General features: G+C 34.0%; 2 protein-coding genes across 2 annotated transcripts; one reads left to right on the forward strand and one right to left on the reverse strand.

Annotated features, from left to right (window-relative positions):
• Positions 1-6,663: 6,663 nt before the first annotated feature.
• On the forward strand, positions 6,664-10,298 carry LOC120342393 (uncharacterized). Its single transcript, XM_039411202.2, has 8 exons — positions 6,664-6,800; positions 6,965-7,091; positions 7,464-7,640; positions 7,748-7,960; positions 8,449-9,002; positions 9,107-9,164; positions 9,247-9,450; positions 10,149-10,298. The coding sequence occupies exons 1-8, from the start codon at positions 6,691-6,693 to the stop codon at positions 10,296-10,298; spliced, it is 1,593 nt and encodes a 530-aa protein (XP_039267136.2). The 5' UTR covers positions 6,664-6,690.
• Positions 10,299-11,150: 852 nt separating this feature from the next.
• LOC120342392 (FAD-dependent oxidoreductase domain-containing protein 2-like) lies at positions 11,151-16,586 on the reverse strand. The gene is made up of 8 exons (XM_039411201.2): positions 16,352-16,586; positions 15,736-15,899; positions 15,269-15,488; positions 13,740-14,003; positions 13,543-13,629; positions 13,250-13,435; positions 12,717-12,982; positions 11,151-12,595 (listed from the first exon to the last, which is right to left on the reverse strand). The coding sequence occupies exons 1-8, from the start codon at positions 16,524-16,526 to the stop codon at positions 12,056-12,058; spliced, it is 1,902 nt and encodes a 633-aa protein (XP_039267135.2). The 5' UTR covers positions 16,527-16,586; the 3' UTR covers positions 11,151-12,055.
• Positions 16,587-18,358: the final 1,772 nt, after the last annotated feature.

Raw genomic sequence — 18,358 nt, forward strand, 5'->3', positions numbered from 1 at the left:
AAGGGAAAACCTGGGAATAAACAACATTTGTCAAATTCTCGCCGAAAGCTACCTCAAAAAATATACAGCTAAAATAGCGTATATTGAAAAAAAAATTTCATTAATGAATTCCACTGCCTAACTGCCTTATACAGCATATATCATCGATTAATAATAAGAATATATATAAAACTTCCATGCCTAACAAATGCATATTATTTCGCGTTTGTAATAATTTTATTCAGTAATTGAATACATTTTAGACCACATTATTGAATAGTACTAAATAATTTTTTTTTTCTGTATTTTCTTTTTACATAATCGACAATAACAGACACCTTAAACCTCACCAAACAGCTTATATTCCTATATCAGTTGATTTTGTCCGATGTCAAGTTATCGAGAACCTGGACTCCTGAGTATACAATACAACGTCTGATAAAGTTCGATATGCCTTGAACTGTTTCCTGAGGAAGATTTCCTCGACGTAACAAATTATATAAAGCAATTGAGGTAACAAAATTATATAAAACAACTGACGTAACAAAATTATATAAAACAGTTGATACAATTAGCGAGCTCAGTACATGTACATATTAACACCGTACCCATACTTGAAAAGCACCATAAACCCAGTGGCCATACGTGGCCAAAAGCTATTTTTTATTTTATATTTTGTTTTTTAATATACATTTCCTGATTTTGTAATCTGACGCCGTGATATCAACCAACCGTTCAGTCAGAATTTGGCAAGGAAGGTTTTTGTTGAGGACTTACGGAAACCTGAAATTAGTTGATGTTCCTTACTTATAAAGAACAACAAATTTTTTTTTTTTTTTCACATTTCGATGAAAAAATTGATTGATGATAAAACAAACACTATTTTAAATTGACCGAAACGAAAGATAAGTCTGTCAACGGCTAAATAAATTGAATCAGTTGTTTTTCGGCAGTCTGTGGAATTCAGAATTGACAATACGCAATATTATTTAATATTAATAAACGTTGAAACTAAAAATGAACGACCTCGTCTTGTTGAACGCTGACATACACAAACTCAAACTGCTATGACAAATATCGACCGCATATCAGCGGTTATCCTGAAGGTTTCACATAACATACGTGACATACTCTTATGATCCGTCAATTCTAAAAAAACAAGAGACTCGTATCTGGGGTGATGGGGGTGACTGAACAGGGACGTAATCCGATACTCTCGATATGGTTAGATAATAACCTCAACTGCAATAATGCGGAGAGCTTTGTTTTCCCCAACGATTACACCCCATATGTCTTCATTCCGCTTCGGCCTGCCAACGACTCAGAACGATGTATCGTTGAATCAGTCATTTGTTGTAAAGTTTTTCTTTAGAGCATGCTCGATCGATGATAAATCAAAATTTAAGCATTTAACGTAATTCATATACGGCACATATTTGACTGAACATGTAAACAGCTAATATTTGGTAGGTTACGGCATTGACGTTTCCAGTTGAGAAATATTCTACACCGATCATGATTTATAGATAGAATGCACAAATAAAGTTCGTATTAGACAGTTTATTTGTTTTAAACTGGAGTGTCTTTTTCACCAGAACCTCGAATATTGAGGATTTAATAAAATTTGTAACGTTAGGAGTTTTCGTATTACACATACTAAATTCAAAACGTAAGTCTAACCATCGTTTAATTGTAATTTAAACATATGAACTTGAGATTCATATCCAGTACATCCAACTCACAGACACTGTGTACAAATCGGCTTAATTAATTGATTAAAAAAGTACGAGGTGAAATATGCCTATATGGGCCACGATACAAAGAAAATGACTATACGTTATTGTTTCACTGATAGATGCAAATATGTTTTTAAATAGGTATCTGACATATTTGATGTTGATATGAAGGCGAGTAAAAACTTAGTGGGTAGTTTTACTGTCAACGGAATATCTTTGGTTGTAATGTAAACTACAGATTTCAGATTATTGAATACAGTTTTGCTGTGAAAAACAAATATTCCTCTTTTATTGATTCAATGAACGATCTGAATATTTCTATAGCAAAAGATTTGTCAATATCTTTATGCAAGTTCAGAAGGCTTCAAAAACAGTGCATGATTGTAATATGATATGTTTCAAAAAGTATTTTTGAACAAAATGGGTTCATTCATTTACATTAATACAATTAACATGAAGCATCAATTATGCATAAAATTTTTATATCTTCAAATCGAGCACATGCATGATCATGGAAACATTATTATATAATTATTAAATTTGTCACAGCATTAAACCAAAAAGTGATTGGTGCTGCGACATCCAAAATCAATAGTATGAGATTGCCAAGTTTTGCATCATCATAATTTGATTTAACAAACACATTTAGGTCCATATACTTGTAATGAAAACGACAAGCTGTCTTTTATGAATGAATGCATTATAAAAATTGTTTAAGAAGAAAAATGAGATAACCGCGAGAGCGAATATTTCAAGTATATTTTGTATATTGGTTTTTTTATATCTTCAGTCGCCAAACAAAGAAACATTGTGTCAATCAATAATTGCTGTGTGTTTGCAAACTTAGTGAAAATACCGCAAATTCAAAGAAAGTTTTGCCTGTCGATTTTGCAATGGTGAAAAGATTTTGTTTTCCCCGTTTGCGCAATATTTTCTACTGATATTTTTGGTACATGTGTGGGCCGACGGCGAATTTTACCGCTCCAAGCTTGTATGACTATAGCGTCTCCCTGTACTACGTCCAGCGGGTGGTGGGAACGAAGTTATTACAACACAAGTTACAATTCCTCTTTAGTAACGGGCGATGTTAATTGGGGATACCCGAGAACATGATTAGGGCGGGAACACAAGAAGTCTTTACCGTAAATATTGGATACAATATGAGTGAAAATAATAATAAATCGTCGTGTAAGGAAAGCAACACAATGGGCACTGGGTGTGTTTTCGCGAGTCACCCTTTGTGTCGCACTTTAGTTTGTTTAATATAAATCCCGCCTACCACAGATCGATTTACCCGAAAAGCGTGTTCGACTACTAAGATACATGTTGTATTGGGTTTCACTAAAAGTTACCGACAGATTTTCCGAACCTCATGATTTCAATGAATGTAAAGATGGTTATTGTTTTTACTATTATCACACAAAATGTTTTGCCTTGTGTTTCAACGGTTTTTTAGCTATGCGGAAAGTAAAATTTAGATTTGCATTGTGTTTACTGGCCTACTAAACTCAAACTAATCAAGTGTCTAACGTATTGTTATAAAGTTATTTTCCCAGCTTAGAGAGTCGATAAATTTTGGCTTCTACATATGTAGCACGATATAAAAACATGCTAATGAAGTTTGCATAGTTTGTATATATATATATGCGTGCCTTCGTTTTAAAATTGATATGCTCGTAACTTTGGATATAATTTTGTGTAATATTTTGAACAACTTTTTCACAGGGCTGGCTATCACTCTCAGATAAACAAGTTAATATAAGACACAAAACAATCCCTCCCATCACCAAGACGACTAATTCCTTGAAGATTTTTTCAATCTTAACATAATCTTATATAACGAGCAATTTGATCTGGATATCAAAAATATACCGATAATCCACACTATGACCTCATTATCAAATCAAGGCTTATTTTTCTAAATCTATCGCATTATCGCTAATCCAAATTGGCATAATTGCACACAAAATTGGAACGTCGAAAAGTTTTGCCGCTCAAATATCTTCAGGTCTTTTTATGAAGATGAAAACGATAAACATTCGCTAACCAAATAGATATCAAAATGATTTTGAAGCATTCAACGGTTACTTATATCCAGTATAATATTTTTAACAAAGCTTGGCGCAGAGGTACGTTGAAGCGATTTTTGTAAATAAAGCACTGTTGTAGTTGAAAGAAAAGCGTTTTCGATGAATTTAGGGCATCAGCCTTTCGCTAAGCAAATGACCAAATATATATATACAGCATGTTGCCCAAAGCAAAGTCCCCATTATTCATAATCACCAGCACGGTCAATTGCCTTCAAACAATATCTGGTATGAGAATATTGCTCACATAGAAATTAGTTTCTGTGTTGAAAGACATTGGTTGACGTTCTTGTATCATGCCTTAAAATTTGTGTACTGGGAATTAAAATAGTACTGCCTGAAAATTACGAATACTAGCGAATATTTACCGCGATTCCGTTTATTCAAAAATTCCAAAAATGAGATGTTGTGACGCTTGAAAGGGTATTCTCGGAAAAAAAAAAATTTATTCTACACGCTGGTGATGTTATATCGCTGAGAATAGTTGTTTGTAATTTGTTTTTGCCGCTATTTGTTCATTTGACAAAATCGTTAAACTATACTGACCGTTGGTACTGAACCAACTTTAGGTCACAAATTTGTATTCGATGGACACGTTCGCTGACTGTGTATAGAGGACTTAATACGGTTATACAATAGTTAAACAGCTATTTAACAATATATCACAGTACTGTGTTATTGAGATGATAATACTACCTCTGGTCTGTCTAAACAAAAACTACAAGGTTGTGTTTTGTATGAAAATTAAACAAAACTATTGAAACAACGGCAAATGTATTTTAATATTCCGTAGACAAATTTTGAAGATTCCCCCAAAAATAATTTTCAGCAATCTATGTGTAATAATGACTAAATTAATGTATTATTCATAAAACATTTAAAACACAGTATAGCCACACAATAGTGTATTTTTGTCATACGTGTTACAGAAAATTATATTGCATATCGGTTATGTAATCAGTACATTTACATAAACTGATACAATAAGAATCATACCCTTCTCACATGTATTTGTCACAAATACCTCAAATTACCCTATTCCGATATAATACCAACACTTTGAGCATGAATTTTCTGAAAATTAACACTTATTAGTGCTTAATACAGAGAAAACTAATTAGAATTGATCAATCGCTTATCTTTTAGAATATTGCATGGACCACGAACAAAAATAATTAACTAACATTTAGACTGTAAAAAACCCAAACAGAAAATGTTCAAAAAGTGTATATTATCGTAAACCCATTCGACGAATAGACGTACCCTGTTTCAAGGTATGACAATATCCGCGGGTTTAATTGAACGAGGAAAAGTTTTATTCTGAATTGTTTTGTACCCAATTGGAAATGTTGCAAATTATTAATTTCAGTAAACCCACAGTCATCAAAGTTGTGTGTTCGGGCTTCTGATCAAAACAGTAGTCTTCTATGTGTGATTCTCATTTCATATTTTGGAGTACAGCAATCCGAATGTTCGTGTTATTTGAAACGAATATACTATATTTCCCAATTCAAGCATTCTTTATTATTTATCACCATTAAATTGCAAAAAAAACAAAACGAGGGATGATCCTAGATTTTTTGCAAAATTTAGCAAGAAAATTTGAAGGTCGGTGTTACAAGTCTTTTGACGAAACTTGGTATATGATTATTTAACTTTCTGTTAATGTCTCGTGTTTTTTAATGTCTAAAAATTGTTGAAAGTACGGACTTGTTTTTAATCTTCATTCAGCGCCATGGCATGAACCTTTTATCGACATGAACACACGTGGTGTATGAATAAGTAATTGACTAAAAGGAAAACCGCGTCATTGATGAACTTATGGACAAAACGTTGACAAATTATATATTATTATAATACATTAATCTGGTCGCCTATTAAATAAACAGCAGTTACACTCAAAAAGTTTCTGATTATTGTTTGAACATATCAATGGTGTTCATGAGCAATGAATCGAATAATTTACGGAAGTTATCGTAGGTCTAAGTCATTTTCAAAAGCAATCTCGTATTTTTTGGAAGAAATTTTAGTTATATATGAGAACAGATGATTACTATGGACAGGGAGGAAATACATATTCTGCTATGTCATAACTAGCAATTGTAATATAAAGGTTGGGCTTTTAGGCGAAGGTTCGAGCTCTGGTTCGGACTAAGACTTCAATTGATCAAACCAATATTTTGTTTTTGCATAGAAGACAGTCGCATGTTGCAAAAGTGATTATATCATTCAATTAACCTCACGGCTTAAATTATGTAGTTCACTCTACCGTAAACAATTTCCAATGAACAATCTCTGAATTTTGAAGAAGATGGTCTTTGATTTCGCACGCACGAATCTAATAACGGGCCTGTATGTCACAATATCATAGAATATTGACAAGAGACGAGGTGATGATGGGATTGCATTCAATATTTGTAAATCCATGAAAAAAACTTGTTTTCAAATATTAATACAATATAATAAAGTAATTTGTGTCGAAAACATAATACCAACACTCAATCAAGTAAGATCTCTATCGGCACCCAGTGGCAACCATTTATTATTTCACTGTTCGTCTTTTTCATATAACACTCACTGACATTGGTACTAAAAGGCTAGTGCAGTCCTTGTGAGCAGTGGCGTGATTGCATAATTAGAGTTAAATCGAGTTTGTATTATTTGACATTATACTGTATTTCATTAAGACGTATCTCGAAACTATTCGGATTCGAACTTTTATATTTTCTGGAGTCGAAATTTTAGAAATATATACTCTTGTAAATTTATTTTTAGGAGTTTCTGAGAGTTAAAAAATGATTAATTATGACATCACAATTATATTAAATATTGTCTGTTTCGGATAAAAATAGATTGGTCGGTTTCCGACTAAATTGGAATGTCAAAATATGGCAGATATAAGTGTGTCAACAAAGAACGATGAATTGACTTGCGCCGTTTGTTTGAAGTTATTCGATTCACCAATAATCTTACCTTGTTCACATAGTATTTGTAAGAGGTTTGTATACAACAATATATTTTATCTATATTTATTTATTCCACTAATAGAAAAATGATTAGAATAACCGAAAACGGTATAAATATATACCTAGTAAATAGTCCATACAATATTCGTATTAAGATAGCAGATAAACAAAATACTTGGAATTTTTTCCCTTTCAGTCACATAAGTGATCTTCAACTGAAAAATAATCGATGCGTTGTAAAATGTCCAATATGTCGTCAGGTATCAGTAACGGCATGTGTAGTGGAAAACAGGGATCTAAAGAAAGCTTGCGAAATACTCAAGGTGAAATTTAGCTCAGCATACACTACGATCTACTTCATCTATATTTACAAGATTGCATGTTGATTAATATGAGCTCATGTTTGTACTTATCTGCTGTTTTCATATAGCGCTTTAATTTTATATTTGGGGCCGTTTTCTAGTCATTTCAGAAAACTGTATTGTTCTAGCCTACAAACATGCAATTTCGAACAATTCGACAATAGCGTTTATTAAATAAGTGCATGAAAGTTTTTGGGATTCTTCTAGGATCAGACAAAGTTCCCATTATTGCAAATTCAGAAATATCGTCCCCAACTGCCGGCACCTGGAGAAGTGCAACTTTGCCCCCTTCCACAAAAGTACAACTTCCCTTATAATTCAACTTTGCTTTAGAAAAGTAAAGTTCCAGATGATTCCAACAAAACTAGATCTGAAGATATTTGCCCCAATCACACAAAACAAGAGATGAGACTATCGATGTGGTGCATAGAGTGTGATAAAGGTGTCTGTGGATTATGTGTTATTGGTACACAAGTTCATGCAAATCATAAAATTATACCCTTCAATGAGGTTAGTCTCATCATTTTCTAGAGATGTTTGAACTTTTTTTCATTTCTATTTTTTTTTAACTCAAAATACATAACTGTCGCATGCGATTTGATGTTATGTTATTTTAGGTGGAACATCATGTGAAAAGTAGCCTGCAGTTCACGGCATCAGAAGTTCAGCTTGTCCAGACACTAAAATGTATAACATCAGATATTGGAGTATGTGATTTTCAAATAGTTCAGTTAAATGCATCTGAAAAAGAAGCGGCTGAATATTTCCGAAATGAATTTGATAACTGGATGCAGCAAATGCAAAAAGACTTCGGCTCAGCTATAGAACGAGTGGGTATATGTTTGAAACTGCAACTGCAAAAAACGACAAAATATAATAAACTAAAATAATCTACAAACGGCAAAAAAGAAAATCGTGAGTAAAATCGATTTTAGTTAACATTATCGGACTTTTTCTATTATTTCCTGACCCTGATCGATAAGGCCCAAACCAATGTTTTCACTCCGTTGTTAAAAATATGGTATTAGCTGCGAAAAATCATTGACGTTTTATCGCCATTAATATTGGCAATGATAGACGCTTTCATTTTGGCTTAAATATGTTACTCAAAGAAAATTTTAAAATGCAAAACGATCTCGATTGCCTTCGAATCTTCTCTGTAGCAAGTTCGAACGAAACTGTAACACAATCATAAATATCACCCTCAAAGAACCCGTATGCATTCAAGCGGGACATGAATTACTAATGCTGTATATTAGTTTTATTCATCATAATTTGTATTTATGTAAATATAACTTTAACATTTCGCACGTTTCAGATTTCACAAATCTATAAAGGCAAAATCAACTCTGTAAGAGTAGACAAAGATCGTTTGCAGTGCATCAAGTCTTATGGTGAAGATCTGAAAGAAAAAGTAGAAAAATTACTTTCTACAGACTCTTCTGACAATATTCACAAATTTGCACAAGTCTCTACATCAGATTTTGCTGAAAAATTAAAAGGATTCTCGTCGTCAGCAAAGCAAGCTCGTTCAACTGGCATTTCAAAAATATTATATGACATGAAACCCAAACAAGTAACGGTTGCCCAAAGGACCTTCAAGGAGAGACTTGCTGCAATTTCAAAAGCAAATACAAAAATGTTTCTATCTGATTTAAAAAGAATTTCGGTTATGACTCAGAAAGCAACATCAGAATTGCAAAGTGAGATTGAAAAAGATTTAGAAAGTCTAACTCTGATTGAGACCGGCGACTTTACAAAACGAAAATCTGGCAACCCTATTGCATCATCGTCAGCACCTCCAACAGAAGAGTTTAAAAAATTGCTTACCTCTGATTTCAAAACCACAATCGATGCATCTGAAGGAAGCAGGTAGCTGTAAATTTAATTGCTTATGGATAACTAGATGATCATTTATATTTGATAATAAATGTAAGCACAATAGAGAACATGATACAATGACAATGTGTTTTCAGCAACAAAGGAGACTATCCGAAAGCTGAAGAAAATGGGTCAGAACAAAATAAGATAACGGTAATGAACTAATACATTAATATACTATTGTGTAACTATTTTGTAGGCTATAGTCACAGAGCAGAAACTGTCTCTTGCTCAGGTTCATTGTCAAATTGCGAAGACTAAAACAAAAGTAGTCAGAAGAATTAGGATGGGTAAGTATGAAACAACTGAGAGATTGCACTCCATGATTTCGGATATGCTAATAAAACAGAGCAAATCAAAACCAGCAACTTCACAAAAACAGAATGAAAGACCTTCACTGAAAATAAAACACAGAGGAATGGTGATACCGTCTGGGAACGTAAGTATGCATTATGTATCAAATTAAATTTGTAGTTTCGTGGAGACCTCTTTGGACAATGAGGAATGAAAGTTTCCCATATCCTTTGTATAGAAGGAAGACGTTTTGACATACACACCAAAAAATTATATTGATCATCCAATCGAATGGAAATGTATTTGTATCACATATTGATTTGCAGCGCTATCTCGGGGCGATGCTGTTCTCGCATTAAAGCGTGTGCGTTGCGGTCATTTTGTATCCTCAAATTTTATTCATACAGCTATTCAATGTAGCCGCTGACAAGTAGACCGAATAGTCATTTTGCGGCTATCCTGTCCATTCCGGGCAAAGGCATAAATATATAAAAATATTTCGTGATTTTTCTCGCTTTTATTGTATTGGACCTTTCCTGAATGGCTAATAGAAAATGATTTGATTTCCCAGATAGAAAATGATTTGATGAAAATCCCAGCATCAGTACAAGTTTGTCACGCAATATCGACTGTAACCACGCACATAGGAAATCACATGTTTGTCTGATAACGTGATGCCTATTTAGTCAGGCGAATGATCGACAATTTGTTATTATTATTAACTTGTCATAGTAGCAGTAAACACTATGTGTAACCCTATCTACAATAGTGATAACTTGAACATCAGTAAATGGAGAAGAAGCAGTAGCCTAACGCTTATAGTGGTGTCACTTTTATCTTTAGTGGGCAATTTGTGCGTATGGACTTGAAAACAATTCCATAATAAATGTCGGTTTGAAAAAGCTTCTCAATGCCTCAAAGACAAAAAAGATTTTTAATATTGCGAAGTGGAAGCGGAGGGAAAGTCAGACAAACCTGGATGAAAGCGACTGATTAAAATACATTAAACCACTGTTCTCGTTGTTTGTTTGTTCAATAAAATGTAACTTTATTGCACCTATGACTTCTACCCACAATACTGTAGTCAAATCCATTGTATTAAGATCAGCAGTATCTGATTTGGTGACTGAACAGCGACAGAAGTCGTGAGCAGAAATACTCTTTAGCTTGAACGTCAAATCGGTTGCGAAATAGTGGGCAGGGGCATTTCTCTTCAAATGTATTGACGTCGTTATTGTGTTTTTCGACCGACCGTTTATATCCGACTTGTAACGGAGTTACTAAATTTAATTTGATCTACAACAAACAATAGCACATATTCCGTGATTTATAAGACTTTTGAACTTAAATTAAATTCATCAAAGCATGTTCGGAAGAAATCTAGAAGATTTATTACCTTTACTTTTTTGTCATACTATTTTATTTGATAGTCAAATCCTAATCTATGATGAACCGGTCGAAATTATATCTCACTGTCAACAAAATTCCATGTTCCAAATGTTATATGACATTGTGCCCGTGAATTATGAAAACCAGCAAATATGGCACGAAATATCGGGATTTTATAAAAAACAATTAGAATAAAAATTGCCTTGTGGCAACTGGTTCAATTTGCAATTACTAAAAACTTGAAATTGATTAGTCAATTTTTAATTTATTGTTGTCGAGTTATAGAGACCAAAAATATTTTAAAACGACGCAACAATACAAATAAATAGTGGTTTCTGGCACATCACTGACTGCTGGGGACGTTGTAATTTCGATATTACAACTAATAACAGACCGCGTTCATTTGAACTCTCCAACTGGACAGCAGTAATAAAGTTAATAAATTCACACTCAAAGTAAATCTGGGTCATTTTATTTCAAATAAAAATTGCATACGTTTTGATTTATTGGTTCAATTATATTTTTACTGAGATATTTTGTCGAATTTTAAAAAAAGTGTAGCTTAATGAAAAAGATATGTACACGAATTTTTATTATTTTATATGCGTTTTGCAACCAATTGTTCAAATAAAAATATGATGTGAGCACAATTCGAATAGTTCACGAAAGGTATATTCGACGTTAATATGAAAACAATCAATATACAGTTACTTCACGCGGAGTATTAGCAGTGATGGGCACTGATGGCTAAGGAATTGTATTTATTACATCAACTATTATGGCATACTAAGGAGTAAACAGCAAAGCATATAGTTTATCTTTAAAATTCAAATTCTGCATAATTATAAACATCTTTGATATCTACATAATAATAACATATAGTTTGAATAAACCAATGAAAAAAAGAAGCATACAAATCTATAACATGGAAAATAACGACATAAGCCTGTTGCCCAGTAACGATATTGGTCTGAATTCTCGTTTACGAATAATATTCCAAACACTTCTATTTTCTGCATAAATAATAAAAATAAATTATAACAGAACAGAACAAGGCATTCTCGATCACTAGCAAAGCATGTTTGGAGATTTATTCTGACAAACTGTTATCGGATATGCAGACAGTGAAAAACTAAATTCTTAAAACATATTGATTCATTCATTTGTGTTAAGTACAAAATGCACAAATTAAATAGTAATAATTGCACTTGATAATTGAAGCCACTTCTATATTTTGATGTTGCGTTGATTGCTGTGATTCTGTGTTATATTTTGACTTCTATATGTTGATATTGTTTTATCTACTAGCTTTCCAGAAGGTCCATAAAAAACAAAATATCGAATGAATGTATTGCCTACATTTATTTAACTGCCATTCTTTGTACAAGCCAAGGTTCCATGCTTGCTAGGTTCTCTTTCAGGTCTGCCACAGCAGAAATTCCACGGCCATGCATATCGTAGATCTTACATGACTCTGGTATCGTAGAAGAAACTAAACTGGCGACCATACATTGTTCAACGTAATACTGTCGCAAATCTTTACCAAGTATTGTTTCAAAAAACCTTCTCAACCCCAAAACGTGAGTGACAGGAGCATCAAAAACAGTTGTGAAATCTTCCACAATGTGGTGAATGCGATCCGGAACTGGAACGATCCATTTTTTCGGCCTGCTCAGTACCATTCCATCCGAGGGCAACTTACTATAATAATAGACAATTGGATGCAAAAAATTGGAGGTGTGTGCTTCTTTTGCAGACCCAACTGCTCGATCTTCCCTGAATACGTCCTTTGCTGGACCGGAAGAATTTTTACCATATTCCATTGAGATAACTAATAGTTTTCCGGGAACTGGATGGCCAGAAACTTGCGGAATTCGACTGACCAATGCACATGGATATGACTGTAAAGAAAGGTGAAAATCAATTAACAAATATAAAATTGGTTCTTGAACTACCAGATCCTGTTTTTTTCTGAAAAGACTAATAGTTTGTAGCTGAAATAAATGAATTAAACGAATTTACCTCTAAATAAATTGCTTTAGTATCGTCATCGCCAAATATGACAATATCACAAAACACTCCGAACATTTGATAAATATCAGAAGCCTCGTTTACTCTTTTTATCAAATGTGGGATAACTTCGATCGCGGACTGAAAATTAACAGCAGGCCAAGTGACATCGTGATATCTGTTTTCCAAAATGTTATGCAGAGCTCTTGCACTGTATCTGAATCCATGGATAAATCCCCCCGCAGAACGACGGTGATCCAGAGAATGTGTGTTTGTTCCTAAATTTGAACGAAATGCATGAAAACGCAATATGAAAAATAAGATTGCTTGGTTAATGAGGCAGTCTCAATCAGTTCCATATATACTATACACAAGATAAAAAAAGATAAGGTACATCTTCGATTCGAAATATTCGTTTTTTCATAATATTGTACTTTGGTTCCAAGCGAGCAATATGGGCAAAAAATCAATCTCTGAGAAGTATCATAGATGACGGGTAAAAAAACAAAAATCACTTCCTAATTACTCAATTAAAAAACAATTACCTGCAAAAAAGACACCAGGCATTTCCGACGCTTCATACTGATAAGTAATTCTTGGATACTTTTTCAGTCTATGACTACCGGCTCGTTTAACTTTTACGGTGCTGTTGAATAATGCATCATCAAATTGAAATCCGAGGCATGATATGACCATATCATAACCTTCTCTGAGTGCGTCGTTGTCGATATCTATAAAGCAAATAATTTGTCTGCGTCACGGTAATTTTCTAGAAAATTGGAAGTATTGTGACCAAGATAATGTTTAATTTACTACACGCGGCAAAATTGAATGTTACCTCCGAACTGATCTCCAAGTTTTTCCGCGTCCAAATAGAATCGATCATCCAATTCGCTTCTCTCAATAGGTAAATCGCTGATGTCGCCTTAAAAGAAATATTGGAACAACTTAATGCTATATCACCATTGAAACGGCGCTAATAACTATTTAAGAAATCAATTTTGAAATACAAATGCTTGATATTTTGATAAAGACCTTCAATTAATCCATCCAGTGATTTCAGCTGATAGGTATCCAAAATTCCGTTATTTACAGCTCGAAGATCACCAACGTAATGTGTTGACCAAGCAAGACGAAGTCGTTGTCTGCCTAACATATGGATATAGTTGGTTCGCCCCATGATGTACTGAGCTGTTTCAAATCCTGAATTTCCTCGACCAAGAATCAAAACAGATTTCCCTTCAAATTTTTCAAGATCAAGTGAAAGATCCGAATAATCCACGGTTACATTTTTCAGCTCTAAACAAAAAATAAATGAACAAATAAGTTTAATAATATATAATAATAATATATAATAATAATAAAAATAAGCCAGTAAAAATAACCATGTCATAATGAACGAATCTATGATGTTTAGTTAGTTTGCAACTCCATGAAAGCGACTGCGATTCAATAATCAGAGTTAGGATAATAGTGTATACCAGGGATGTGCAACAGGGCCTGCCAAGCCATTCAGTGTGGCCCTCGCCTTGATATATATTTGTACCCATCAAGGGGTGTCTCCAAAATGTCGCGTCCCACTTGTCCCATGTGACTCACTTGTCCCACGTGTCCCAATTGTACCACGTGTCCCACTTCTCCGGGACACGTGGTACAAGTGGGACACGACATTTTGGAGACACCGCCCATCAGACATTAAATCCTAATCGAACAGTTTGTGTTAAAAAATGCGCACACATGGGTACAAATCCATAAGTTTTTGTTGTTGTTGACGCTGCGTTAAATCTTTCGCCCGGTTCCTTTTTTACCGCAAGGCGATTTAATTTTTGTTAGTGGCCCAGCTAGATGTCTGGAGTTGAATATATGGCCCGCCGACAATAAATGTTGCACACCCCTGGTGTATACCATTACTGAAGCTTTGTATATGCTGTAATGTTATAAGTATTTCTTAGTTATTTATTATTACTATATTAGACATACTTATTTATGTAAACTACTTGTCATGTACCGAAACGGAAGTGCGACTTGTGCACAACACTGGCTAAGGTTTGAAAAAATAAAGTACTTTTCGTGCATAGTAAGAGAGGAAGAAAGAGTTGGGAACCACTAGTGTAAGTAAGCATAAATTCAAGTTTCATCTATACAAAACGCAGAGGAGAGATGGGAGAAGGATATAAATCTACCACACATTATTTAAAATTGGAACAGAGTTATTAAAGCAATTATAGTTATTGTTGTCCAAATCTCATGCAGCAGTGTAATCGTACGTTTCAATTTAAATTATTCCGTTCACATAAGTTACCATGGATTCGCCAATTTTCTTAATATAAAGTCTGGATTAATTATTGTTCAAAGTTCAGTACAGGATGTTACGGCCAAACTAAAGATTTATAATACATGGATAAAGTCGGGTATGAGTGGGTTTTTAATATTTTGGAAATCATATGAGATTAACCTGATACCGAGTAACGCTCACAAAAAGTACCTTTCATTTGCACAAAATGAGATATTTATGAAGCAAAAGTTGAATATGTGGAGATGCAAAATACAGAAAAACTACTTACGATCATTATTTACTGTGACTGGTTTCGATATCCCAGTAGCCACAATGACTCGTTTGCATGTATACTCAGTCTCATGCTGATCATTCACATGAAATAAATCATCGGCTGGATCTTTCTTGCCCAAGTTGCCAATTGTTGTATTGAACTTGACGTTCAGTTTCAGTTTTTGAACAAAATCATTCATATATTGGACGAATGCATCAGCGTCTGGGAATATGTCCTGAAAAAGCAGGTTTAAAGTGACAAGTTGCAAATTTGACTCAAGCAATTTCAACAATTGATTTTTTAAAAAAAATCCAATATGAAGCAGGATTTCCAGGTAGACATAAATTAGATAGATCAAAGCCGACCTCGATAATAACGTTATATTTACGATGTTTTAACTAGAGGGAGATATGACTCTAAGAATATACAAGAAGAATTGCATCGTATTATTGGTAAATCTTCCAGTGAAATTTTAAACATACTTTTGAGTACATTCCCATCCTCAAACTATCATCGTTTGAGATAAGAGAATTCCAGTCGTGGCGTAGATTGAATTCTTTATTTGTTTTTCCTGTATTTCTTTTGTTTATGCTGATTAAAGTGCGATGAATTGGAAGTTTTGTGTAGAAAGTTGCTGCAACTGGTCCTGAAGAAAGAGTGCACGGGTTTTAGTGCCAAATGAGGTTATTGTGTACTAATATATCTGATAGTGAAAAATAGTCAAATTCATTCAGGATAATCTACTCATTGATATTTGAAGTACACTGAAAACCTTCTGGTAGCTGATAGATCTTCATAGAGTGGTTCCTAATTGATGTTGCAATCAGTAATTATATCTAATTACATGCGAAGAGATTATGTAACTGAATACCTCTAATGTTAGGCTATTCCTCTTCATTTAAATTAATGGGAGTTGTAAAAGACGATGTATTATATAATATAATTTTGCACAAATCATATCGGAAAGTATGTTCTACTTCATTTTGTTTAATTAAGTGGTAAAAAATTTTATTTTACAAAATTTTAGGGGTAAGGATAATTCGCGTCTATGAGTGGTGATGATTTAACTGTACAACACTCTCAGAGCATATTCCAAACCTTTTTCAAATACGATGTAGTCCCTTTTAGCTCGTTGAAGAAAGTATGCCATCTGAAGCCCTCCAGGGCCAGCACCGATCACACAATAATCATGATGTGTTTCGCCATCATCGCACGATACTGTGTATATTGCAAGTGCCAATAGGCACGTACATATGCGCACGAGTGACATCATAGCGATTTAAACAAATTCTGAAAAACTTAACGTAACGTAAGTTTGTTATTTTTTAAAGTACACATAGACGAATATATCCTTGTCTACCTATGCAGAAAGTTATATTTATTTATACAGTATACCTATCTGTTTCCCCTTGTTCAATAATATACCTTCTTGATAAGTTTTGTATCAACTACACTAAAAATTAACTATACTATTTTGTCTCTTTGTTACTGTAACTGAGATAACAATTTATGCGATCGGGAAATGTCTCATATTACTTTCAACATCTTCATCAAATACCACTTGTAGCCTATGTAATATATATGAACGCAGCTCGTTCAAAGCAGCTGAAAAATGATTTCGTTCTATATAGATCAGGGCACTGAGACTATAGTCTATAGTCTATATAGGTTACTAGCATTGGTGGGATTCAAATTTTATTTAGCTGGTTCTATCACGCAAATGTCATATTTTCCAGCCGATTCTGTTAAAAAAGTCATGTTTTTTTCAGTAATGCCAACCGGTTCGCTGATGTCATAAATTCCGTGAGACGGTTTTATAGAACCGACTGAATCCCACTATTGGCTACTAGCCCATTTCAATGCTTGCTGAGTGTGTCGTACAATAATTTCCTCGGCCTTATGATTTCCTCAACGCGTCTTGCCTGTGTCTTTGAAAGCAATTCCACAATCGACGTCTTTGGTGTTTTTAAAATCGATTCCAAGTCTACCAATTACGTTTGAGACTCACTCGACCCTGAGGGCATGTATTATTTTGATATTGTTGTGATGTCGAATGGTTATGAACCAACGTTCCCCTATTTGTTACCTCATAATTAAGCTATTAATAAAGTACAAAAACAAAACTGGTCCTTATTGCTCAGCGTATATGTATATGGAAATCAAAAATTACTTCTTTGCTGGAATCAATCGAGAAATACTCTACTACCCTGACGTTTAGTCAAGATGGATTTGCAAATCAGGTTATATTGGCAATTCAATAAAATCCTAAACGCAGAAAGCATATTGTAAACATGAACTCTGTCATTCTCAGCGACAAACTCCCGCACGTCTTCATAGGAATAAAACACGATGTTTTGTCCAGAAGGCCGGGAACGTTTACTTACTCTCAGAGCCTTTTTCTAATCACACATGCCTGTTTTACGTATTTAAACGGACAAGCTGGCAAGATTGCTTTCTAAATATACTACCATATGGCAACCTATTTAAGAGGACGTTACACGGTTTCGAATAACAGACGCCGGCAAATTCAAACAAGGAAGTTGCTGCACAACCCGCACACACAGTCACCTAACTGCAGTTGATGCATGGGAACATGCATCCATCCATCTACATACCGCCATAAGCACGCTGTGGCAAGAAGCAATTTCCGCCCATTGTGTATTCTATATAACTTATTTGACCTCAAGATAACTACGATTGGACAGAAATACCAGAGAATAATAGAAAGAATACTCTAACGCTAAACGATGAATCAATTTTGCTATTGTGATTTTGTAAAAAAAACAGACTTGTGATGTAGAAATATTTAATTTTGTAACAGTTGTATAAACTTATCTTGTTTTTGCACTCAATATATTAAACAAAGATTTTCTTTCATATATGTCAGAGTGTAATGAAATATTTACATGAAACATAATATATTCTTGGCATATTTACACCCGTGATGTCATATTGTTTATGGAATTGAACTCGGACTGTGTGAAAATTTTAAGGCGCGAGGGACTAAGCTTGTAGGCAGAATATATGGTTGGATAGTGAAACCTATTCAATAACAACCGCTATTCGATAAGACGTTCGAAAATCCGAGGCACCGACAATTAAGTA

This window comes from Styela clava, chromosome 3 (genome assembly GCF_964204865.1).
Source record: "Styela clava chromosome 3, kaStyClav1.hap1.2, whole genome shotgun sequence".
Classification (NCBI taxonomy): domain Eukaryota; kingdom Metazoa; phylum Chordata; class Ascidiacea; order Stolidobranchia; family Styelidae; genus Styela; species Styela clava.

Coding starts and splice junctions, on each gene's coding strand:
- LOC120342393 (XM_039411202.2), top strand. CDS start 6,691: ATGGCAGATATAAGTGTGTCAACAAAGAACGATGAATTGACTTGCGCC. Junction 7,961..8,448: donor TCGGCTCAGCTATAGAACGA/GTGGGTATATGT, acceptor CGCACGTTTCAG/ATTTCACAAATCTATAAAGG. Junction 9,165..9,246: donor CAGAACAAAATAAGATAACG/GTAATGAACTAA, acceptor TCTCTTGCTCAG/GTTCATTGTCAAATTGCGAA.
- LOC120342392 (XM_039411201.2), bottom strand. CDS start 16,526: ATGATGTCACTCGTGCGCATATGTACGTGCCTATTGGCACTTGCAATA. Junction 13,436..13,542: donor ACTTGGAGATCAGTTCGGAG/GTAACATTCAAT, acceptor TTTGCTTTATAG/ATATCGACAACGACGCACTC. Junction 12,983..13,249: donor GCCTGGTGTCTTTTTTGCAG/GTAATTGTTTTT, acceptor GTTCAAATTTAG/GAACAAACACACATTCTCTG.